This window comes from Sander vitreus, chromosome 8 (assembly GCF_031162955.1).
Source record: "Sander vitreus isolate 19-12246 chromosome 8, sanVit1, whole genome shotgun sequence".
In the NCBI taxonomy this organism is placed as follows: Eukaryota; Metazoa; Chordata; class Actinopteri; order Perciformes; family Percidae; genus Sander; species Sander vitreus.
The window spans coordinates 3,935,158-3,961,671 of NC_135862.1; the positions used below are offsets into that span (position 1 = coordinate 3,935,158).

At 42.1% G+C, this 26,514-nt stretch overlaps 1 protein-coding gene across 1 annotated transcript in view; it reads left to right on the forward strand.

Annotated features, from left to right (window-relative positions):
- ptprz1a (protein tyrosine phosphatase receptor type Z1a) overlaps window positions 1–26,514 on the forward strand; it is a 139,395-nt gene that overhangs the window by 73,140 nt on the left and 39,741 nt on the right. Inside the window, exons 6-14 of the mRNA XM_078256437.1 lie at window positions 1,435–1,501; window positions 1,586–1,743; window positions 7,458–7,608; window positions 11,927–12,111; window positions 13,973–14,099; window positions 18,779–18,819; window positions 20,017–20,851; window positions 21,821–22,372; window positions 26,311–26,449. Of these exons, the coding sequence (XP_078112563.1) occupies window positions 1,435–1,501; window positions 1,586–1,743; window positions 7,458–7,608; window positions 11,927–12,111; window positions 13,973–14,099; window positions 18,779–18,819; window positions 20,017–20,851; window positions 21,821–22,372; window positions 26,311–26,449 (2,255 nt within the window). The remainder of the gene's footprint in view (window positions 1–1,434; window positions 1,502–1,585; window positions 1,744–7,457; window positions 7,609–11,926; window positions 12,112–13,972; window positions 14,100–18,778; window positions 18,820–20,016; window positions 20,852–21,820; window positions 22,373–26,310; window positions 26,450–26,514) is intronic.

Below are 26,514 nucleotides of genomic sequence, written 5' to 3' on the forward strand. Positions count from 1 at the left end.
GAGCGCAATGTAGAGCGGTGCTAACGTTGTATAAAACAAAGCCAGTTCCCTGAACAGGGAGCACCCGGTCATATCATATAACTCGCTGTGTTCCGACTCAATTTTTTCTTGTTGTTATGGAAACGATAAGTCTGGCTATTCCACTTGTCATTTGCCAGCTGTCAAAAAAGCGAAGTTGAACTTTTTTCATCTTCAAAAAGACACTCTGAGCTGCAGAAAAGAAGTCGTCGGTGGCGTTTTAAAAAAGCGCTCAGGACTAAAACAGGGTTTATTCCGTAGGATTGTGCTGCTACATTATGAATACAATCATATTGTTTGGTTAAAAAAAAAAAAAAAAGTATTATACAATAACATTTACAACCTATGCAAAAGAAAAGGAAAAGAGAAACCATAACTACCCTAACCCTACCTAAGTGGGCCCAAAACTAGGGATGCACCGAATCCAGGATTCGGATTCAGCTGAATGCTGCAGAACCTTAGACATTTTTCCACCGAACCGAACCCTACGCTTGCACTACACTGGTTGACATGATGACGCCGCCGTTGATTACGGGAAGGTGTTTACGTAGGTGGACCGTTCAATGCAGTAGGCTGTAAGAAAGTGAAAATGGAACTGGTGAGCAGAAAAAGTGTTGTTTGGCAGTACTTTCAGTCAAACGAAGGCCATTCAAGTCCAGCTACATGTTCAATTTGCAATGCCGATTTGTCTCGTGGTGGCGAGGACCCTAAACAATACACAACATCACCGCTGTTGCAACATCTGGTATGAAACATCCGAAAGAATACGAGCTGAGCATGAAGGAATCTACAGACAGCAGCCAGAATGCAGCAACTTCAGGTACGGCAAAGGAAGGACAGGCACAGCTAAAAACTTGTGTTAACCAGACAGTGCCTCTCCCGGGCTGTCAGCCGTTCTCTCAGTCTCCCTACAGTGGGAGTGGAGCGACCGAACGGCCGGCTGCTCCTCGTTAGCTAACGTTAGCTTTCTAATTTCACCCACCCAACATGCCTTCATCATACACTGGTTAGCGAAAATTTGCCAAACAAAATTGTCATCTGGCGATAGCGATGTGCTTTCCTACGATGTCAAAAGAGCGTGTGAATTCAACATTAAGTTATTACATTTAACATGTGTGGACGTTGTTTACTTCATTACTGTGTTTACTGTGTTAATGGACTGAGGATGGGAAGTTTCGGATTCGGCAGAATCTTAACCAGTGGATTCGGTATTCGGCCGAACCCCAAAAATATGGATTCGGTGCATCCCTACCCAAAACATTTAGTCCATCAGTATAAGTATTGGTCAAATATAAGATGCAATAAGCAAACAATAAAGCAGGTAAGTATAACAGTAGGAACATTTAAAAATGAATAAATTCAGAATCTTATCTAAAAGTCCCAGCAGCTTTAATTAAGTTGGTTTTCTCTTCACAGACAAGCAACGAAGACAATGTGAACTACGCTGCCATCATAGACGGGATCAGCAGCGTGAGCAGATACGGTACGTCGGTTTCTTCTTTCTGTCTCCTCTCTTTGCATCTCCTTCTGTAACGCTTGCATTAAAGCCGTCTCCTTTGCCGTCCAGGAAAGAGCGCAGAAGCTTTACCGTTTGCCCTGCGGGGTCTCCTGCCAAACTCCACAGAGAAATACTTCATCTACAACGGCTCTCTGACCACACCGCCCTGCAGCGAGACTGTCGAGTGGATCGTTTTCAGGAACACGGTGGCCATCTCTGACGAACAGGTAAGGGATGGAAACACCTGTCCTGCATCGCCCTGTCGGGGTTCTAATTCGCAATAATGACCGTTTGGCTCTACATTATCCCTTACGTATAAAAGTGTTATAGGATTTAAGATGTTAGTGGAGGCGCTCTGTATAACCTCAAATGTAGGGTTGGGCATCGTTTTGTATTTTAACAATTCTGATTCCAATTCTTCCTTTCGATTCTGATTTCTTCTTCAAGGCAGGGGTGTCAAACTCATGTTAGTTCATGGGTCATATACCCCTAATTTGATCTCAAGTGGGCCAGACCAGTAAACCTCTCCAGAAAGATCAGAAACTTTATCTGCCACAGAGTTTCTTGTCAGCTTGATGTTGGCAAACGCAAGTTGCTTCTGCTACGACAGCGTTCTAAGGCCAATGTTGAGGGAAAGAAATGTTACGTACCTAGGAGAGAGGGGTAATATTCCGAGAAAAAACTCAAAGTCATAAATTTACGGAAAAAGAACTCAGATATTCTCTGAGATTAAAGTGGTAAATTTGGAGATGGAATTAATTACTTCTCTGCAATTTTGACACTTTGCAAAATCAACCAGTGGGGCTGTTTGGACCCTTTGGCGGGCTGGTTCTGGCCCACGGGCCCTGTGTTTCACACCCCTGCTTTAAGGGAAGGAGTCGAAACGGGTCACATGCTTTCACAAATAGAGAATAAGAGGAACATTTGATTTTGATTCAATGGTAATTTACAGTTTTACCGGGCTTTTTCAATGTAAAATAAAGCCACACTTTAGAGCGCCGCTTGCTGTGCTCCCTGGCTGCAGCACAACAACCATCTGGAAGTACGGGTCGCTAAGGAAACCAAAACTTAATTGGGTTACTTGCGTTAAATTTGGAACCGATGATCGGATTCTAAACTATATTTTCCGAACGATTCCAATAAACAAGCTATTCCATTGGAATCCTAACTTTTGAAACGATTCCAAGTTGAAGCTGGTTCTCAATGCCCAATCCTACCCAGATGTGTCATATGAAACACATCTGGGGCACGTTCAGTCCCAACAAAATGAAGCAAACCATTTATTTAAACTGAAATGGCGGTGCTTTGAACACCCTGCTGTCTGTGCAAGCGCAGTGCCTTATCATAATAACAACCTTACATACACGTTGCTGCTGATTGGGTAACATCTCTGACACACCCACCAAACAAGAGAAAACAAACCTTAAAGCTTGTTGCACACCGTTTCGCACCGTTCTGAGGAAACCAAGATTGAACTTGCCCAATGTCAACTAAAACCTCCTGAGACCGTGAAAATTGATAAACTACTTTTAAATGAACGGCAAGCGTTCATAGAAACTGTATCAGCACATGACAGAAAAGGATGAGTACACACACAATGTCAAACAAGTTTATTTTCATAGAAGCTGAAACAAATGGCTGCCTGAAAGGCAGGAAATCCGTCTGAAAACTAACGAGAGAAACTAAAAATGTAAGCAAGAGAAATGTAAAAAGCAGTAATGTGAAGAGTGAGCACTTTGTTTTTAATTGTTTTACAAACCATGTTGAACCGTCTGTGAGGTTGTCAGTACCCGATCCGTACCGCCTGTAAAATCCGTTCTGCGCATGTGCATAATTCTGCGCATGCGCAGAAACTCAACGTGTTTTACGACACTGCCTGATCAGTTCTACGCTTGCGCGAACACAGGCAAACTTCACAGCTCTATGCACGCATTGGCGTAAGGATGTTCGGACATTTCTGGTTACCAGAAGAAAACATTAGACAGTGACAGTAGACCGTTATGGTGGCAGAGATGAAGTTTACAAGGTGTTTGCTGGAGTTGCCTAAAGTATCTGTTAATGATATACGGAGGGTCGTCCGGCCATCCAGTACAACACCATGTAGCAAATTAAATAAAGGCTTCAAAGGCTTTCATCATTTCTTTGCAACTTTGAAGGTAATTTGCTAACGCTAGCTAGCTAGCCTGAGCTAGAAGCCTTGCTTTGGTGTTTTAAGCCATGACTCCGTCCTTCTTCAGGTTAAAGATGCTTTAAATAAAGTTTAAGCATGTGTATACCTCTCACTTCATGTGTTTGTACTTCTATGAAAGTATCAGGTAAAAACAGGGCTACAAATGAGATCTCTGTGAGAGACCAGCAAACTCCTAGCAAACTATTATGTAGCTCAATGCTGGACATTTCACCCCAAATTCCGGTCATTTTACTGTATTTGTTTAGTATTTGGTTTAGAAGCCTTTATTGGTGATTTTTTACGGTACAAAGTCCTGCTACATACGTACATATATAGCTAGCTATATATGCTCAGCTATGTCACGTTAGCATGCAGCTACAATAGTTAGCTATGAGTATGCTAACGTTAGATTGTAGTGGAACGAAGCAGCACTTTCTAATGTCAAAAATCGCAGATAAGGTTCAGACCAAACACTACACAATCAGACATGTTTCAGCAGGAATGTGACCTGGAATTGGGGAGAATTTAACAACATTGCCAGCTAAGATGACATGTTTACTGCCGTTAGCATGTAGCTACTATAGTGTTATACAGCAGTGGTGGCTGGAAGAGCTGTCATCCCGTCTTCAAAAGGACACTTATGTACGTTTACACTTCATCGCATTAATAATAGACAGTCTATGGTTATTAGTCAAGACGAAGTATTAAAAGTAAAAACATTAACATAAACAACACAACAACGACGTCGCTACACGGTTTTGGATCAGTGACGAGTCTCGATTGTTTGTAGCTATGACTATTGTATAATAAAGATTTAATAAAAAAAGTTGTGATGCTTGGTCGTAAAGTGTTTCAACGCATGCGTGGTACAAATCGCACAGGGACATTGTTAGTTTTCTACTACGTAATTATGCGCATGCGCAGAACGGATCTTACAGGCGGTACGGATCGGGTACTGACAGAGGTCCTTTAAGAGCCGGACGTCAGCTTTGAGGGTTTTCTTGAAGATGATAAGGCTAGACACACAATTACAGACACGTCTGTAAACAACCTTTTAGAAAAAAACGTGTTCAAGGAGCTGAAAGGAGGAATTATCATACCAGAGCACAAGTGATGGGCGAGGCAATATGTGTGTGTGTGTGTGTGTGTGTGTGTGTGTGTGTGTGTGTGTGTGTGTGTGTGTGTGTGTGTACTGCCCCAGGCCAACCATGATTGACAGCCATACAGAGGCGGTCATTACAGCACACTGTAGAGATCTTTTGGCTTACAAAAGATCTTTACGGTATTTAAGCTGAAACACACACACAAGGTTTTCTACAGAAGGGCTGGGGTGTGACGCCTGCTGAGGCCCAGACGTCATTTTCCACCAGACTCATTCACTCTTGACACACAGCTGTCATAAGGCAGGAGGACACACACACACACACACACAACCAAGATGGTGTAGTGCTAGTCAAATGTTTGTTAGTGTTGGTGTGCCAATGTGTTCTGCCTTAATAAGAAACCTTATTTATCAATACATGTGTAGAATGTCTGTCTCAGAAAACAGAATTATACAAGCTTTAGCCCACATTGATTTTAGCTCTGTCAGGTATGCATCTCGACTGTGGAGACATTAGCGCTCCTGTTTGCATATTACAGGGGAAAGTTGTTGACCTTTTATTAATTTATATGATTTGTACTGTATATTTATTCCTATATGTTTGTAAATATTGTCATTTTTAATGTACTATGGACCTTCCATTTGTGTCCTGAATAAAGTTATTATTATTATTATTATTATTAAAACCCCTGCTGCAGATCTTCCAGGGTTTCCAGGTTTCTCCAAACCTCTGTGACGTGCCACAGCTGGTTTACATTCCAGCTCCGGTCCGCCTGCCAGACTTTAATGCTTTAGAGTCGAGACTTTTACAACCGCAAATGGCCTTAATGGGCTCTGAGCTTGGCTGTGCCACAGTGTTGACTCTGTGTGAGTCAGGCGCTGTGAGTGTTGTGTAACCGAAGGGCAGTAACTCACCTGAGCAGGTACAGAGGCGACAGGCAGGTTAAAGGACCGATCCAGCATGAGTCACGGCTCCTTTACACCCATTCACTTCCAAACTTCTGAGAGAACTGCAGCTGTGTGATTAACACGTTATTTTAGTGCTCTAGACAGTTAGAGTTAACAGAACAGATTAACGGACTATTACGTGTTGAAATAGTCTGCACACATGAATGGTTCATATGATATGATATTGTAGGGCCTACGCAATTAGGGCGACCGCTGGCTTGTCGCGTGGCAAACGGTCACATGACAGTCTTTTTACAATAAAATTTAGTCGAGAAAAGGCAACTGTGAGCTGGGTACAGGGCACCGCAATGTGCCGGTCGTTTCAGCAGCTGTTGCAAAAGGCTGTCCTGCAGCGACAACAGTTAAAGGTCCCATGGCATGAAAATTTTACTTTATGAGGTTTTTTTAACATTAATATGAGTTCCCCCAGCCTGCCTATGGTCCCCCAGTGGCTAGAAATGGTGATAGGTGTAAACCGAGCCCTGGGTATCCTGCTCTGCCTTTGAAAAAATGAAAGCTCAGATGGGCCGATCTGGAATCTTGCTCCTTATGAGCTCATAAGGATGCTTGGCCTGGGGCTTATAAAGCTAGTAGTCGGGGCACTGGTAAAGTAAATAGAAATCGCTATTTCTATACCACTAACAAGGCTCAAAATAGCACCACACTTCCACGGTAGCATAATGAGGGTCCCTACATGTAAACTGAAGCATTGAGAACTTTGTATGTGTACAGACAGTTTATTAAAAAGATAGTTTAGAAAGACATTACCGTTTGCGTATACAGGCAGGTGACATTTTGGGAAAACAGTCATGACCAGTCAAAGCTATGTTACTGGTTGCTGGTTGCACAGCGTTCGTGGTACGACTGGTCATGACCGTTTTCCCAAGATGGCGCCTGCCTGTATACGCGAACGGTAATGTCTTTAAGATAAGATAAGATTGGGGTTTGGGTTAAATCACCGGCCCCTTTTGAGTAGGACTCCCGGGACACGAACACCCATTTCCTGGGTGAAAATCGTGTGTTTTCCCTTTAACTTATTATAGGACACGACCTCCGCTGCCCTGCTTGACCACTTATACTACATGTGTCAAACTCAAGGCCCGCGGGCCAAATCTGGCCTCTCGCAAATTTCGATCATGCCCGCAAATCAAAGTAGGTTCACAATCAATTTTGGCGTGCCTAGTTGTGCGCCAAATCAAAAAGACAAACTTCAGACAAACATTTTTCAAACCGCAATTACGCGACACTCAGAAATTCCCACACAACCATATTCAGGCCTGTAAAACAAGTTGTATCGACTGTGTGGTAGCCTACTTGTAAAAATGTAATCAGAATGCATTGTTTTGCTTGATTTGTTAAATTCTGTGAGGGCTAAAGAACTTTCTTGCTGACTTCTTTAGCACTTTATGTCGACCAAACTGTAAGTGAGAAGACTATATGAGACATGCAAAAATACAGTCAAAAATATTTTACTTTTTCGATAAAATAAAAGCATGTTAATAAACTATTACATGTCTGGCCCTTGATGTGATTCTCATTTTCCAGTATGGCCCTTAGTGAACTTGAGTTTGATACCCCTGGCTTGTACCATACAATTTCCCCACTGCAAAGGGGAAGGGGACTTCGCCTCTCTACTCAGAGTGACTGAACCAGCATCACAGTGCTGTTTCTTAGCAGCAGGAGCTGCACGGTGCTGACACCGGTTTGTTTTGGCTTCGCAGCTGGAGATGTTCTGCGAGGTGATGACGATGCAGCAGGCCGGATACGTGATGCTGATGGACTACCTGCAGAACAACTACAGAGAGCAGCAGCAGCAGTTCATGGGTCAGGTGTTCTCCTCCTACACCGGCACAGAGGAGGTCCTCACACCAGGTAAGCATCCAAAGTCTAACTCTCTTCCTGTTTGTCCTGTCATCACCGTCTGCAGGAGCCAGGTTTATGGAGGAAAATATTTTTTTTACCAGTCCCTAGCCTGACAAGCCAGACCCACATCAAGATGTTGGGTCTGGGAACTCACCATTGGCATGGCTCAATCCGAGGGGCGGGATAAACGGTTGTCTTTCAAATTCCGAAAGACTGCTGTTCGCCAGCAGCAGCAGCCATCTTCTTTGTTTTCAAGTAGCAGGGAATTCACGCGGAACCGTCACAACTCTGCCGTCGTAATGTTAAGCCCGCCCACCGACTCTATACACGATGTGATTGGCCTGACTAGAGTTTGGTTTTTCCAGCTCGCAAGCCAACGGAGAGTTGCTAGACGACCCTGGCTGCACATTACATTTGCTGCCGCTAGGGTGGTCTACATTTCTAAGCTAGCCAGTCCCATGAGCATGGGCCTAAATTTCATCCAGCAGATGGGACAGATGACAGAAAACATACAATTTCTTAAGAGCAATTATTAAAGGGGACACAAATTATACAGCCAGATTTGTTCTTGTAACAGGATATGTGTAGTTGTAGAACTCCAGTAAGTCGGCTGGCAAAGCTATTTTATTCACTTTAAACATTGGATGAAGTGAGTCTTTTCTCTAATACAGATGATGCTGAACTGAGAACTGAGCCTCCGAGCAAGCTAGCTAACTAACTAGCCAGCAAGCCACTAAATTAGTAAAGTTTAACAACTTAATGTCATTCACACACTTTTGTCACAGCGTAGGAAAGCACAGTGCTCTCGCCAGATGAGTGACAACTTTGTTAGGCTCATTTTCTGTAACTAGTGAAAGCACGTTGGGTGGAATTAGCATGCTAACGTTAGCTAACTAACTACTCCTCAAGCTACCAAACAAGCTAAGTAACTTTATGACTGCTAACATAGTGTACACGTGAAAAAATACAATTGTTTTGTCATGACTAATTTATTAATGACTCAGCATCATTTGTATTACAGGAAACAATAACTTAATCCGATGTTTAAGGCGAATAAAACAGCCTTGCCAGCCTACTTACTGACGCAAATCGTTCTCTCCCACGAGTCCCACAGACTTTTGTGTACCGTAAACATCAAGGGAGATCAGGTGGGGTGGTTCCTAATCACCCCGACCCCCCCGTGATTTCTGCCTATGCCCTTGAGTGTCGACTTTAGGCCGACACACATGAATGTCTCACCTGGCTGCTTCCACTACATAGTGTGACGCCGAGTATGAAGAATCGCAGGTTAATGCTCATTACATAAGGTCTCTGATGGTGGATCACAAATGACGGGACAAAAAAAAGACAGAGGGACAAGAATAGAACTCCAGTGGCCCAAATAAAATCTCAGTGACAGCGGGAGGAGGTCAACTTGGTTAACCATCGATTTTCCCGCTGCAGCACGCTGGTTGTTTTCAATCATTAGTAATGACGTGGTATTGATCTCTGGGGTTTTTGGAAGGGCTTATTCTGACATTAATGACATGACCAGGAGATTGTTTGGTGTTTACAATTTATTAGTTTAATTTAACAGGGTCATTGACTGTCCCAGAATTAGGCCTCTTTCACACTGGCTGCGTGGCGTGAGCGTGTCAGCTGCGTGGCGTGTCCGTTTTTATTTCGGCTCCCATGTTAACAGGTTAGAGTATGCCCACTGCCTGCGTGACACGCACGTCTTAGACGCAGCTCAAACCGCGCCGAAAACGCATGCATGCTACAAAATAGGACCGACGCCTATTTGTCACGCGACACGCAAGCGTGTTTGAAGCGTTTCCAGGCCAAATAGAATACGAAAAGATGTTTATATGTCATTTTGACACAAATACATTTAATAAATGACATGTTGATGTTGAAAAGTTTTGACATAAATGCAGATATAAATTTCATTTAAAAAAAAAAAGAATTATCGATTTTCAAATATTGCACCTGTCAATACAGAACGAAATATTCTTTAGCCTATTTTGCCGTCAATACCGCCGACGTTGTCTTTGCTGTAATCAAATCAGTCTATATTTATGTTTAACATGGCATTTCATTTTATTAATGGGAAACATACATGTGTACAGACAAGGCTAGCAGCAGCAGCGCCACGTCAGACACGTTTCTGGTGTGAAAAGACATAGAAAACGCCACGCAGCCGCCATGCAGCTGACACGCAACAGAAACACCACGCTCACGCCACGCCGCCAGGGTGAAAGAGGCCTTTGCACATTAGCTTAATTTCACCAGCAGTCCCTGGGCAGGCAACTCCACAAAGGAGTCATGGCATCAAATGTTATGATTTGGGTACAAAGAATAAACATTATAGGCATCAATAAGAAATTAAAAACATGTTCCATTTAAAAGATTAGAATATAAAAAGTAATATTGTCATTGTTTTATTATACATTAAACTACCCAACAATCTAACGGCCTACAAGTCCAGCTGAAATGATTAGACTGTTAAACACACAACTGTTTGGATCGTTTCCAGTTTCTACAATGTGAGGATTTTTCAGCAATGAGTACTTTTACTTTGAATACTTTAAGTACATTTTCCTGATGCTACTTACAGACTTTTACTTAAGTAACATTTTCAATGCAGGACGTTTACTTGTAACGGAGTATTTTTACAGTGTGGTATTAGTACTTGATCTTGATCTGAATACTTTTTCCACCACTGCCTATGAGGTTTATACCTCATAGTGTTCTCCTGGCTCACTCCGCCACCTGCTGGTTGAAGGTGGCGAGCCCCTCGCAGTCTTTCTTTGTACACTTATCCTCAGAGAGGATAAAGGTCAGAGGTTAGCGAGAGCAGGTTCAGGCTCAGCTCGGAGCCATTAGATGAGGAAACGTGTTATTGTTTGGATAGATGGAGGCTCCTCTTGTCTGTTGTCATCCACCCTCAGCCGCCTTTTTAATCTGAGTTAATCCAGACCTCCGAGTGTCTGTCATCTGCTCCTCTAATCGCAACTCTGACCCAGAATATTACTGTCAGGGTGCAGGAGGCTGATATATATGGTTTTATATATATATATATATATATATATATATATATATATATATATATATATATATATATATATTATAGCGATTCATAAGGAATCAATGTGAAAGAAGTTTGACAAGTTAATGGCAGACAGCCTCATTTGAAGATCTTATTGCAAGACTGAATGATGGTAGGGGTAAATTCTACCAGGTGTGGTCTCATTTCCTGCATTTTATTCAATTTGAACTGACTAGTGCTCCATAATTAATATTATTATCAAGCCTAATTCGATCTCAGCCAATCAGCCCCCATCTTTTTTTTTGTTGCTTTTGTTTTTTCCTATTTTTCTTATTATTTATGTGTATGTGTTTTAATTGTGAATTTTTATACAGATTGCAGTGTTTCCTTTTTTAAGCAGTGGGGGCAGGTCTGTCCGAACAACAACATTGGGCCCAATAACCTCTGAATAGTTCTACTTGTTGTTAAATTGCAATGTGAGTGGCAGCCAACGGGTTTTTTTTGTACAGCCCTATTTCTGAAATTTTGCCATGGTGGGCCGCCACTACAACACCAACATAGAGGAAACACTGTATTGCTGTATAATGTGTGTTTAGTGCTGTTACATGTGGTGTGTTTCTCACATGGGAAAACAGTAAAAACTTTGATTATTTAAAAAAAAAAAAAAAAGAAGCATTTGACAGTCAGCAATCTGCTTTCAGTCTACTTACTCCTCGGAAATGTTATACGTGTTATTGAAAAGCCCTTTTCTATGAGAATTCCCCATGAGGTCATAGTGTGTGAATATATGTTTGATTAAGAAAAAAAAACCAGAACTATTTATTCAACCTTTATTTATACTTGAGAGATCATTGAGGAGCATTTACAACGACATTGAGTCAAATTACAAAGACAAAAAAAAAACAGAACAACACAGAAAAAGACGCAACACCATCATAATAAAAATAGAAAGTCTGAATTGGAAAAATGATTTGATAAATCAGTTAGGATAATAAGGACGCAAAAAGATAGTACCATTATGTAAAGCAATTGCAAGTAGATGCTTGCAGGTTCAAAACCACATTTCTAAATTGTCCAACAGGCACAAGTGAGTTGATTTCAAGGAAGTGTTGTAATTTGTTCCAGGAGTCCATATCCAGATGCATATCCTCTGGCTAAGAGAAGTTTCGTCTGTAGCACACTTTTCTTTAGGTTAAACTTCTGTAACTGTCAGCAGGTACTCATGGCGAATGAGAAATTTAGAAGGATATTTCCCAACCCTTTTTTGTGAATTTATGCTGGTCTGTGTGCTCCTGTCAGTGTGCAGCTCGGAGCCGGAGAACATCCAGGCGGTGCCTTACAACCTGAGCAGCCTGCTGGTGACGTGGGAGCGGCCACGGGCGGTGTACGATGCCAGCATCGAGAAATACTCTGTCACCTACCGAGTGGCCAACACAGAAGACAACGCCCCGTCTATATACCTGACCGACGGAGACCAGGATGTGGTGAGAGGGAGAGTCCACACATAATATCAATAACTGTTTCCTTAAGGTAGTCTGTGATGCATTTTCCATCCAAAGCCATCAGTCCACCACCTCTAACAGGCCTCAACTGTCACCATGTTGCTCACTGAAAATCTAAATGCATGTCAAAGTGATCAGCTAAACATTGGAGACACAACTTTACACTATTGGGGGGACACTAAAGGCAAAAACGTAATTTCTTTTTTAATTTTGAGGTTTTCCTAACCCTCCAAACCATACAACGATATGGGTCATTTGTTCCCACCCTTAAATACAGTACGACCCACAGGAGCGTTTTCCGTCCTCATATCTAAAGAGAGCATCGGTCGCGGGGTTATGTTTTTTATTATTTTGGTGGCTTTTTATGGCCTTTAATTGACAGGACAGCTTAAAGACAGGAAAAGGGAGAGAGAGAAGGGACGACATGCAGCAAAGGGCCGCGGGTCGGATTTAAACACAGGCCGTTGACTTTAAAAAAATCAAAGAGTAGAGAAGGACTGAAGCTGCGGAATCCAATTCACGACAAAATAAAAGACAAAGATTAAACTTTTGTAACGACAAACATTAATTCAAAAGTGTGATTGACTAATTTTAGCTTGATTTACTACATAATGATTTTGGATTTATAAGTTTGATAAGTATTTCAGAACTTAGTCAAAAGTTGGTGTTGGTGTGTTGGTTATCTTATACTTATGTTTTAATATCTAAAGGTTTACATCTCGCAATTTCAGTCCAAAATTTGATTTATTAGCTCAAAATTGTGACTTAAAATGACAAATACTTTACCAAGTATCTCGTTTTTAACCCTGAATTTTGAATTTGTAATTACATAGTTACTTAAGTTATTCATTTCACTCATTTCCAATTTTTGTTATTTTCCTGTCAGAGATGGGCTTCCATAATAAACAGCAGTAATACCAGCTAACAAAGATTTTCATTTAACACCTAGACAATTTTTAGCACAAAGTGCTTACTGAAAGCATTGGGAAACTGCAAACAGACTGAAAAATATACCTAAAATTACAAAACTATGAGGGAACAAATTTTCTCCCGAAACTTAAGTGTGTTCATATAAGTCCTCCAAACCCTTAAATAACAGTACAGTCCACAGGAGCGTTTTCCGTCCTCATATCTACACCAGAGAGCGTCGGTTGCGGGGTTATGTTTTTGATTATTTTTTGGGCTTTTATGGCCTTTAATTGACAGGACAGCTCAAAGACAGGAAAGGGGAGAGAGAGAACGGACGACACGCAGCAAAGGGCCGCGGGTCGGATTCGAACACAGACCGCTGCCAAGGACTCAGCCTTCATGGGGCGCACACTCTACTGGGTGTGCTAGAGGTCGCCCCGTCAGTCGCGGTTTTAAATGCGTCTTCAACGTTGTGAATCAGTTGCTGTTTGGTTAGGTTTAGGCACAAAAACTACTTGGTTAAGTTTAGAAAAAGATTGTAGTTTGGGTTAAAATGAGACGTTACTTCACGTCAGGTTACACACGTGTTCGTGAAAAACCTTGCAGTTTACTTTTATTTTTAAACGGGACTCAATCCCCGCTCTCCTGGTTGAAAGTCCTGTGTTTGGCACTCCTATACTTCGTCACCTTACTTCCTGCTTATCTATATAATTACTACGGCCACTAGAGGGCGCCATCACTATAAACGTAAATACAGGTCGTTTTTGTTGATTGAAGAAACAGCTTATGGGAGCGTTTTTCGGGGGGAGGAAAGTCTCAATATTTTCCCAATTTCCCCTGTATTTTCTCCTCTTAAACTTCTTAAACAATGAATAATACCCTAATTATGTTTGTGGTTGTTCAAATCTGGTGTCATTCCTTCTCCCTCCACCAGGGAGCGATACTGGATGACCTGTTGGCCAACACCAGCTACGTGGTCCAGGTGGTGGCGGTCTGCACCAACGGTCTGTACGGACGTGTCAGCGACCTGCTGGCGGTCGCCATGCCCGTCGACGACCCCGGTAAGAGCGACCGAGACTGAGACTGAGCGCATAGTTCGGCAGATGAACTGTACACATATTTCTCTTTACGGTGCAAATTTGTCTTTTTTCTAAGGAAAAGTTAAAAGATGAGAAACTGCTTCTCTGGCTTCTTAGAACGGAGCAGAAAAGACTTTTTAAAAAATCAAAGAGTAGAGAAAGACTTAAGCTATAGAAGCCGATTCACAACACAATAAAAGACAAAGATGAAACTTTTGTAATGACAAACATTAAGTCAAAAGTGTGATTGACAAAGAGTAAATTATGACTTTATAAATTGGAACTTATGATATAAGTCATATTTATGACTTTCTAAGTAAAAGATTATGACATTTTAGCTTGATTTACTACATAATGATTTTGATTTAATCTCAGAATCATGAATTTATAGAAAGTATGATAAGTTAAGTTTTGATCTTAGTCAAAAGTTTTAGTATCTAAAGGTTTACTTGTAATTTCAGTCCAAATTTTGATTTATAATCTCAAAATTGTGGCTTAAAATGGCAAATACTTTACTACGTATCTCGTTTTTAACCCTGAATTTTGAATTTGTAATTACATAGTTACGTAAGTTATTAATATGGGCTTCCATACTAAACAGCAGTAATACCAGAACAAAAGATTTTCATTTAACACCTAGACAATCTTTAGCACAAAGTGCTTACTGAAAGCATTGGGAAACTGCAAACAGATATACCTAAAATTACAAAACTATGAGGGAACAAATTTACTGCCGAAACTTAAGGACAGACTTCTAAAATGTGTTAGTGTCAGTCGTGCCGTAAAATTCCCTTCTTCTCGTTGTTTTCCTTTTCTGGTCATATGTTTCATCACCAGTCACATTTATTTTTTTTTAAAAACATTTCCATCTTCCCACTCATCCTTCCTCTGAAGCCTGGATGAAACCACTAATATTTATTTATTTATTTATTGTTCTTCCTCTTTATCTCCCTCTTTACCCTCCCTACCCGTCACTCTGGTGTGTATATTCTGTTTTGTGAGGATTTAATCGCACACACACACACACACATGCAGAGCTCTTGTTTGACTCGTCTTTTTCCAACCGATTCTCACTCCCGTCTCGTAAAATACGGACACTTGGTCAGGTGCCTTTGGCGTTGTTATTGACGCTAAAAGTCTCCTTTAGCGTCATATCTAAACGCGCTTGGTTGGGACTATTGGCGTCACTTTTGACGCAGTTAGGTTAAGAAAAAGGTCGTGGGTGGGCTTACGTTTCCATGACAAGCGGTAAGAACAGGACGGTTGGGTTTAGGAAAAGAATAACGGGACAGTTGGATTTAGGAAACGGTACACAATCCCCGGTCTCCTGGGTGAAAGTCCTGTGTTGTTTGACCCATCCTCCACCCCGACCAACCTCCCTATGCGGATTTTCGGCCTTTCATACTACTCGCTACCATAGTCGCTCGTAGTGTTACGTCATCTTCAAACCCCGTGTAGCTGCTGCACTCCCCGGTGCGTTCTACACACATGCTGAAGGGCGCTTTTTGCGTCACTTCTGACGCTGACAGCCCGTCCAAAGGTCCATATTTTATTAGTTCGGAGTGAGAACGGGTTGCTTTTTCTGTGTTCAACTGTTTCATACATTTCTCTGTCTACTCTTCAATTGTGCTTTCTCTATATAGTATTTCTATATTTTTAAGATGATAGAACATGTTGGTTTGGGGTCATTTCTAGAGTCGTCCATCATTGTTTTGTTTTCATTGTGTGGCGTCTGTTCCTTCTGCCTCTCACAGTAAGAGAAATGTTTGCATGTGTCGCAGCAGCATTTTGTGTAACATGGATTGCAATGATAATCATAGTTACTTTGTATTTCAACTGAACCTTATATTAAATAAACTAATATGTCTGGTGACAAAAAGAGAAAATACCCTGCATCCTGTTTCAGTGTCAGCATGCATGAATGGGTGATATTCTGCAACATCTAGCTTTACGTGACTGAATCATTTGTGACACCATTATCTATGTAGCATGTTTATGGAGCTAGAACAGTGACTGTCACCTGTGGTATTGAAAATAAAAATTGGCATTGAAACAACATATATTGGCACTGAAAAATGTTGAACTGAAATATAAAACACAAACATCAAAAAGTTATAATCTCACAATGCTATTATTTTATTTCACTTTGACAAAAAAAGACAGACATCAAGAAAAAATATAGATTGACATTGAAAAACCTCTCATAATGCCAAAAAATGTCAAATTGAAATAATATAATAGGATTGTGAGATTATAACTTTTTGATGTTTGTGTTTTATATTTCAGTTCAACATTTTTCAGTGCCAATATTTGTTGTTTCAATGCCAGTTTTTATTTTCAATACCACAAGTTACTGTCACTGTTCTAGCTCCATACAAGTTGGCTAACCGAACATTACAGCCCCATATTAGCTGCACTTAAAAAATGGTGCAGCTGTTGCCATATACTCCGTAAAAGTCAGAGGACAAGCTTGCATGATGGCAGCTAACAAAGGCGTTTGCTGTTTAGAGCGGTCATAAAGATACGTTAGCTTAGCGCTACAAAAGCTCGGCTCACTCAACATTAACGCTAGCTAGGTCTTTAGCTGTAATTATTAGCCAATTAAACCTGTTCTTGGTTGATTAATACATGATTAAATAGAAAGAATACTTTTGTTACTGTACGTTTGCTTGTTACAGCTTCAGACATCTGCAGATTTTGGCTTGGTTTTTTTTCTTTTTAATCTTCTGAGGACAAAAGACGCACCGGCAAGTCCAAGCGATGTTTGACAACACTCCTACTACTCAAAAAGCAAATTACATAATTTAATTTTAGACATTTATTTACTATTTCATTCATATATTACACTACTTTTGTGAACCCAAGACTTTTGTAAACTCATTTTTAACACCAAAACAATTGAGTATAGGTATGTTTTCATAAGAGATTTGAGAAATGTGTCCGCTTTAGCGCCAAATAATGTCTTTACACATTGCCCTGGAACTAATTTGGGCGTCACTATAAAGAAAGCTGAGTTTCTATAGATATCTAAAAATGCCCTCAGACCTCAGAGGGTTAATATCAGGATATCGTATCATTTTTATTTCCAACTCATTTCAAAAACTATTACTTTAAGGAAAGCATACAAAAAATATACCTTTGTCATTGATTTTATTTATCAAATAAACTTCAACAAGAGCTGCCCACTTAAAAAAATAAAGTTTTTAGAACTTTGCGTCGTTCTGCACCAAACCCAGAGTCATCTCCCTCTTCTCCCATTTCATTAAACTTGTTAAAGCTCACCTCATGCTTCACACACCAGTCTGATCTGGTCTCCATGATGTGTGACTTAGCCTCAGACAGGTAAGACACCACCCACCACCACCTGTCCCCTGACATGCCCGCTGTGTGCTGTGTGTCTGAGCTCACTCAACATATCATCTAGCATTTGCAAACAACTCTTTTTGCCTTTTTGTGTTTTACAAAGAGGAGGATGAAACAGAAACATGATTAATTGCAAATGCTTTTTGTTCAAGGTTTTCTGGACAGACAGAGATGGACAGAACAAGACAGACCGAGAGACAGAGAGAGACAGAAAGAGACAAAGAGGGCGCCTGGATAGCTCAGTTGGTAGAGCAGGCACCCATATATAGAGGTTTACTCCTCGATGCAGCGGGCCCGGGTTCGACTCCGACCCGCGGCCCCCTTGCTGCATGTCATTCCCCCCCTCTCTCTCCCCTTTCATGTCTTCAGCTGTCCTGTCAAAATAAAGGCCTAAAATGCCCAGAAAATAATCTTTAAAAAAAAAGAGAGAGACAGGAAGATAAAAACAGACTGACACAGGGAGAGAAAAAGAGACGAAGAGACAGAAAGAGACAAAGAGACAGAGATAGACAGGAAGAGCAAAAGAGACAGAGACCAACAGACAGAACGAGACAGAAAGCGACAAAGAGAGAGACCGAGACAGGAAGAGAAAAATAAATGGAGAGACAGGAAGAGAAAAAGAAACTGAGAGAGACAGACGGAGACAGAAAGAGAAAAAGACAGAGATAGGAAGAGAAAAAGACAGAGACATAAAAAGACAGAGAGAGTTGAAATGACAGACTGAGACAGGGAGACAGTAGTCGGTAGGACGTTACAGTGCTCAGTCAAAAGTTTTTTCGGTTTGCTTTTTGTCCATGCATGCAAGTCCAAATGTGTCTATGTTGCATGGAAGTGTCTGTCACCATTTCTTATTGTGTTTATCATGAAGCCAAAATACTGCTTGAAGTGATGTGCGTACAACCTTTCCCTCTTTTCATCATGAAGATCATACAGAGTATTTTTAGGTTTAGAATAAACAAAACTGAACCGAAAGTTTATCTTTTCATTTTTCTAAAAACTATCCAAAAACACAGAGTCACAGGGGGTTTGCCTTTTCCTCTCCGCGATGTTCTCATCACACTGTTTTCAAATTGTTTTACCCTTTGTAACGCGTCTCTGCCCTTTGGCATTGGTTTTCTTACATTTTCAACCTCAGGAAATCAACACCAATATAAATACACCTCAGAGAAATGCAAAGGTCAAAATAGGCAAGAGTTAAGCTGTGTGTATTTCATGAGTTTGACTTTTTCTGAGATATTTTAGTTCTTGTTTTGAGTAACTTTGGGTAACTAATGATGCAACATGTGCCTTTTTTTCAGAAAATGCCCTGGATCCAGACTCAGATGAATTTGACGATGAGGTAAGGAAACTTTGGTAACACTTTACTTGAAGGTATCTACATAAGAGTGACATGACACTGTCATGACACATGAACCCTAACTCTAACCCTAACCCTAACTTGTCATGACAAAAACCAAATGACACTTAGTAAAAGAAGCGTTATGTCATAAACGTTTGACTTGTTTATAATGTTTATGACACGTTCATGACTGTGTCATGTCACTCTTATGTAGATACCTCAAAGTGTAACCAACTAACTAACTTTTTATTTTTCTTCAAACACTGCATGTCATTAGGGCCGCAACTATTGATTATTTTAATTATTAGTCCATTATTTTCTCGATTGATCGATAAGTTATGGTCTATAAATTGATGAAAAATGTCGATCAGTTTTTTTCCAAAGCAAGATGACGTCCTCAAATGTCTTGTTTTGTCCACAATTCAAATATATTCAGTTTAGTGTCACAGAGGAGAGAAGAAACTAGAACATATTCACATTTAAGAAGCTGGAATCAGAGAATTGTTTTACTTTTTTCATAAAACAATCATTCAGACCGATTAATCATTGTAAAAAAATAGTTGATGATTAATTTAATTGTTTTATCTTTGCAGCTCTACATTAGTCTGGCTATCACCAGTCCAAGCTCAATCTTTTAAGATTGAACATTAGTCTGGGGAGTCTGCTCTGTATATTCTACTGCACAAGAGCTGTGATCAACGGGCATAGTTCAAATGACTCTGTACGCAATTGGATGGTCCTTCAACCAATCAGACCAACGATCCGGGTGACTTAAATTAGGCTTTTACCAAAGCCGGTGGGTAGTAAGGCAAACGCATCCTTCTTTTGTAGGAATTGTTCCAGGGCAAGTTTCTGTTCCGTTTTTAGAGAAAACTTGCCTTTGAAATCTTTTAAAACAGCAGCGATAGCGGCATCAACGGGTTGCTGCGCTTCGGTGGCCGCCATGTTGACTGTAAACAAAGAGCTGCTGGCCATCGTTTCTCTATCGTCAACGTGTTAAACCCGCCAATAGCGTGCCAGGTGGATAAGCCAGTTTGTGATTGGTCCCCGCAGATTTGTAACGGAAGCAGGATAGAAAGATGTACAGGTTTCCACCCTGAGCTGCAGGGCGAAATCAAATCGCCGGCAGATCGGGCTGGGTTTACCCAGTCTAGGTCTACATGTCATTGTTTAGTTAAACCTCTTTCTCACCAACAGGGCAACTATGAACCTGAAATGTCTTGGAATGAACCAGTCCAAACCGAGGATTATGATCGGGCCTGGATTCCTACAAACTCACCGAGAACCACGACTTCGACCACGACAGGATCACCTCTTTTACCTTTACCTGGCATCAGAATGACAACAGCAGAATCTGTCCGGAGGAAAACCACCACTGACTCAGTTTCCCCAGTCAGATCTACCCAGTATGGTATGAGCCATTCTGAAGAGACAGAGCGCCGCAGTACCTCCACGCGTCCGCCAGAGGTCGCCCTACAACCCGAAACAAAAGGAGACGCTCAATTCAGTGGCAACGCTCCCTTTTACTCCACAACAACAACCAAGGAAGCCTTCATTTCCATTCCCACTACTCCAGTATACCCCAATGCAAAGACACATGGCATTCCTGGAGTCATAAGTCCAAAAGACTCCTCTCAAAAAACAAAAGGTGACGTTAGTGCCACTACTCCTACACTCACTAGTGCAAAGACCAAAGGTGGTAAAAGTATTTCTTCACACAGCACCGTTACCATGACACTGCAGTCTCGTACCAGTGTCACGAGCAGCACAACAACATCGTCGTCCTTCATCCACGCTGAGACCGGCCAAGGCTTGGCGCGTCCAATGAACGAAGACACCACCACTGATGGAGATGTGTCTGCTGGACCCGGAGGTCTTCCAGAGATCCAAACTTCGACCCCTCAACCTTCCTTCTCTGGCAAAGTTGTTCCACGTAGGCCCACAAGTCCCAGCATTCCTCATTTTTCGTCTACCACGACTTCTGTCCGGCTGAGTGGCGTTCTCTTGCAGACCACACAGCCAATGTCCACTGGTGAGCGCCCCTTTGTCCTCCCCTCCACCTCTTCCTCCTCCTCCTCCTCCTCCCCCCCTCTGTGTGACACCGCGGACCCCTCCATCTGCCTGCATGACCCTCCCTCCTCGTCTCAGCCTGTGTTGTCTGCCTCTGCACTGGACTCCCAGCATGCTGCAACCGCTTCGCTCTCTAGCAAAGACCAGGCTTCTTCTTCAACCCCCACACTCCCTGCCTCCACCCTGCCTCACCTCCCTCACCCCTCGCACCCCCTGTCTGGTTGGGACCCTGTCTTCCCCGGTGTCGGGTTCGATGGTAATGATAGCGATGGTGATGGTGATTTGTTGTCTGGGTCTTCGTCTTCGTCGGTATCCTCAGGTGACCCCTCAGTGTTTAGCGATACCCCTCCTCTCCAAACGGTGCCGGATCCATCTGGCACCACCGCCGCCGCCGAGCCGTCCGAATCCTCCTGGGATCCTTCACTCTCAACGGTCTCACTGTCTCTCAGCCCCACCCTCCAGCCTTCAGTTCTCCTCTCCGACTTCACCCTTTCCGGCACAACTCCGGGCATGTCCCGTTCTTTCTCCCTTGGGTTTGAGGATGCAAGGTACGCCACGGGGAACACAATAGAGTCATTTCTCCCCGAGGTCAGCGGTGATGGGTTTTCTCTAGCTAGCGACGTGGACCCCATGTGTGGCTGTTCTCTGGAGCAGTTGGCGTCCTCGTCCTGGTTGCATGTCTCTCCTCATGTCCCCCTGCCATCCTCAGCCTGGAACTCTGCTAGCTTAGAGCTTTACTCTAGTGTGGGCTTCCCTTCGGCCTCTGGTGTTATTATAAACGATCTTCCACGCTCTCTGTCTGTGGCTGTGTCTGATGGTCTGTCCTTAGACCAGCCTCTGCTCTCCCATAGCGATATCTCTCCCTCATCGTCCTCTTCACACTCCCTCCTTCTCCGAGTCACCCATAGTGACCTGGCCGTTTCTGTTGCAGCCACAGCTTCGGGCGCCAGGGACCCCTGGTTCTCGGCAACAGACGGGACCCCCGCCCTAAAAACCTCCGCCCACCCTTCCTCACCCACAGCCTCCCCCTTCACCCCCACCCCAGAAGGACAGGCGTTAGACATTAGCAGCAGTGCCTCTGGCTCGGCGCTGTTCCCCGACTCCCAGGAGGGCGTAGATCAGGAGTGGGATGGGGTTCAAACGTCGGCCTCTGGAGAGAGCGTTTTCACTTATTCAACCGACGTCGCTAACACCGTTCCCCCGTCTGCGACCTCTGAATCCGGCCAGGCCCCCGATGATTTGGAGGAACGCACCTCGGCGTTCTATTTTGAAAGTGAGAGTGGCAGTGCCATCCCCTCGGAGGTAGGAGGCACAGCGGCGCCAACCATTCCTGCTGTAACCTCGGCTTCACCCTGGTTGCTGGGCGGGGAGGAGGAGAGTGGCTCAGGGCAGGGTGACAGCCTTTACGACAACGAGACGTCCTCTGACTTCAGTATCTCCGAGCGCACAGAAAGAGAGTCGGAGACAGAGGAGCCAGTCGCAGGTAAAAAAGCCGTACAAACTGCATTTCACCTGCAAAATACCAAGGGATCAGGAAAAGTTCTTCTGGACATCAAAAAGATGACTAATCATCATCTATCAACAACAAAACTGCATTTCATTTTTGTCTGTGAATGCGAGAACATTCATGCATGCAAGGTAAAACATCACCCATTACAGTCACCGAAAAGGATCCAATCATTTTAATGAACGTCCCATCACTATCTTCATCATCCACTGAGACTCCTTAATGTTATCACTCATTCATCCATTTTCCTATCCACTTATTCTGGAGTCTGTCCCAGCATGCATTTGGCGAGAGGTCTGGTCAGGATGGCAGCCTATCTCAGAGCTCAGTGCTACGCCATTGCGCTGAATTAATCCATACGTTAAAAATAGGCAAATCTTTAGTGGTAATAAGAAGTAAAAGTCAACTCATTATTATTACTATTACAAAAAAAGCTTAATGCTTTTATTATCTTTGCTGTGCATTGATGCATGCACAGCAAAGATAATTCGTGGCCACTCATCCAATATCATTAAAGATTCCTGTTGTGTTAAAGTACATAAAATGATGTCCAAAATCCCTCAATTGCAATTTGAGAAACTTTACAGCTCAGTGTCAAAGTGTAAAAGATCCTTTCTTCCCAAAGTCTTTAACCCTAACCCTTTTTTACCTTTATTTAACCAGGAAAAAAACTCATTGAGATCAAAAATCTATTTTTCAAGAGGTACAATCACACAGAGTACACTAAAACATAAAACAACAAGGAACGCAGCAAATATTTATAAGTCAACCACAGTCATGAATACAGCAGGCAAAACATCTACAGCCAGATGTGTCTGCCTCCAAGTCATTTAACATCCTCTTAAAAGCGACCAATGAGAGCAGCTCGTTAAGTTTGGAAGGTTTTCTGTAACTTGTTCCAGGTAGAGGGAGCAATGCCTTTTTTACCAGTTCAGTTCTGACATTTGAGTGCCATGACAGCTGTTATCCGTCACGGCCACCAGAGTGCAGCAGAGCTCTTTGAAGCCGTTTCTGACTACACTGCACCGTTTTGTCAAAGTCAATTCCTCTGAGGGCCACACTCGAAAATGAGAATCATATCAAGGGCCAGACATGTAGAGTTTATTGACATGCTTTTATTTATTCAAATATTCAAACGGTTATGCGGGAATATCTGAGTGTCAAAGTCAGCAAATCTGCCAAATTCTGCTTTGAGTGTCGCGTAATTACAGTTTGAAAACAGTTTCTGGTCTTTTTGGTTTGGTGCACAACTAGGCTGGCCAAAATTTCTTGTGAACCCAAATTGATATGCGGGCCGGATAAAAATTTGCGCCGGCCTGGATTTGGCCCGCAGGCCTTGAGTTTGACACGTGGTGTACAGTCTCAAAAAATGATTTATAGTCCTCGGTAAAGTGATAAAAGTCGCTGACCATTGTGTCCAGTGGCTCCTTTATCTCCTTTTTAACACCTTTATCCCTTTTAAACTGCTTTTTAAATAACCAAACCAGGAGAAGTTGGTGGTTTTCCACATGAATGGTCCCCTTGTGCCTGCTCTAAACAGTATAGTTTGTTAAAAATTCATTAAAAAGATCTGATTCTGAACAACATTCCCACAATAGGTTTAGTGGGCGCACTGGTCCTGATGTGAACTATTCGGGGGGGGGGTTGCATGTTGCACCTCATTAACAACAAGTCATGTATGACGTACTCAACAGAACTTCAGACCTTTTTCTAAGGAAAACATTTAATACCAAGGTTGATTTTTAGATTGGGAATCAACTTAACTCAAAATCATTCTATCAGTTTGTACACTGATTTTCTTCCTTCCAGGCAGCAATTTTGTTTTTTATCTGCAGACAGATAATCCATCACAGGCAACAAAAAGCTGCCTGTATTTACTTCAAGGACGCTCTGGGTGTTTCTTTTACATGCGAGAAACCTCTAAATTCCTGCGTTTATTTGTATTGTATTTATTTATGCAATTTTTTTTTTTGTTTGCTCGTCATACTGTACGTTTTGAGTTTCCAGCGACAGCAAGCTCATGAATGTCCTGCGTTTTGTTTTGAAAGCACAGTAAGATTTACAGTGGCACTCATAAGTTTATGAACCCATGCTAAAGTTGATTTAAAAGAAGTATAAAGAAAAATCATCTTTTGGAAATTGATCTTAATGCCTTAATTTAAAAAATGAGGAAAAATCCAACCTTTAAGGACACCAATTTTCTTTGTGAATGAATAATGTATCGTAAATAAATAAATGTTCTTCCTTAAAATACAGGGGGCATAAGTATAGACACCCATATGTTAAATTCCCATAGAGGCAGGCAGATTTTAATTGTTAAAGGCCAGTTATTTCATGGATCCAGGATACTATGATCCTGATAAAGTTCCCTTGGCCTTTGGAATTAAAATAGCCCCCCACATCATCACATACCCTTCACCATACCTAGAGATTGGCATGGTTTTATTTCAGTTAGCCTAATAGCTGGTTTGATTTGCATTGAGAAATGATTTTATGGAAAGTACCACATGCCAATTATGAGGACTATGGTTAACTGCTCCTCAGATCTCTGCTAGACTGTCCAATCTTGAGTTTTCTCTCGTACAACTATTTTGCAGCGGCTCCATGCGGAGCTTAGCGACGCCCAAGGCGATTGTGATTGGTTTAATGAAATGGCAATAAACCAGAGCACATTTTTCTCCCATCCCGGAATGCTGTGTGGACTAGTCAGACCCTCCTCTGCTCTGCAGCGTGTGGATGGTCTGGCAAAGCGACACTATAGTTCTGCAAACGGTTCAAGGAGGCCAAGCTGCTCTGGAGGCAGAAATGAGGTCATTGGTTGACTTAAATATCATCTTAGGTCATCCTGTTGCTTCTCACACGTTTTGGTTTTTGGTTCCAAGTCATTGGGTGGGGCCATCACTAAAAGACGTGTAGGGACAAGTAATGCATTAGCAATCTGGCCTGATGCTATGAATGGCCCATTGGATGTAGAATGTTGCAAACCATAATCATGAGAGTAGTTGCTTGCTTTGTCTTGATTTTTTAAGGTTTTTTGGTCTATGCTGAGTTATGTGCAAATGTTTTATTTAATCCACAAAGACGTACACTGTTTTTGCTGTAACTGGCAATTTACGGTTCCCATTGGTGGTGTAATGGGTTGTTAGTCTCATTGTTTAGACGGCATTCTTGTTCCTGCATTCTGGCGAATTCAGTTTAATCTAAATTTATATTGATATTGAATCTAATTGAATTATTCTCCTGTATAGTTCAAAACTTCCTGCATATAGATGCAAAACATCTAATGGATTTTTTTTTTTTTTTTTAGGAATCATTACATCTTGTTAACCTTGTTAAAGCCATTTGCTCCATAAGTTTAAATCTACATAAAAGACATGATTTATTCCCCCCAGTGTAGCTCAAGTAAACACAATTATTATTATTTTTTCTTTCTTTATTGAAAAGAAAAGAGACACAGGGTCTGTGCTTTGTGACAAGGCAACACAAACGTGCCTAGGCGTAATTTACAGTAATTTAAAGCTATTATAATTTACTTTACATAAATAAAGATATTTGCACCGTAAATTGATGCAAACAAAGGCACAAATTGTGGAAATCTCACCCCCCTAATGTTGAACCCAAAGTTACGCCCTTGCGAACGTGCACTGCAAGGTTCACGGTTGAAATCGTTGGGAAGGATGTAGACATGTTGTGAGCGCCCTGAACGGTTATTTTGACCTCTTTTGGGGAGTTTTACATTTAATGAGGGGGACAAATCTACCTCTTCTAAATATTGGGGGAGGGGGGTTGACATATCCCCTGCATCCCCACCAAAATCTACGCCAATGAGTGTAGACAACAGGTGATGGCTCTGTCTTTTTCTCTCACCCCTGCAGTGGCTTTCATTTCTCTCCTCTTCTGTTCTTCCTCTCCAGATGCCAGTAACAGCAGCCATGAGTCCAGAGTGGGTTTGATCCGGGACGGAGAGAGGAAGGCTGTGGTTCCTCTGGCCGTCATTTCCACCCTCACCGTCCTCGGCCTGATCGTCCTCATCAGCATCTTCATCTACTGGAGGTCAGAACTGCTAATAAAGCCTGATTGTTTCGGCCATTAGAGGCCAGAAGAAGTCCACAGCTGGA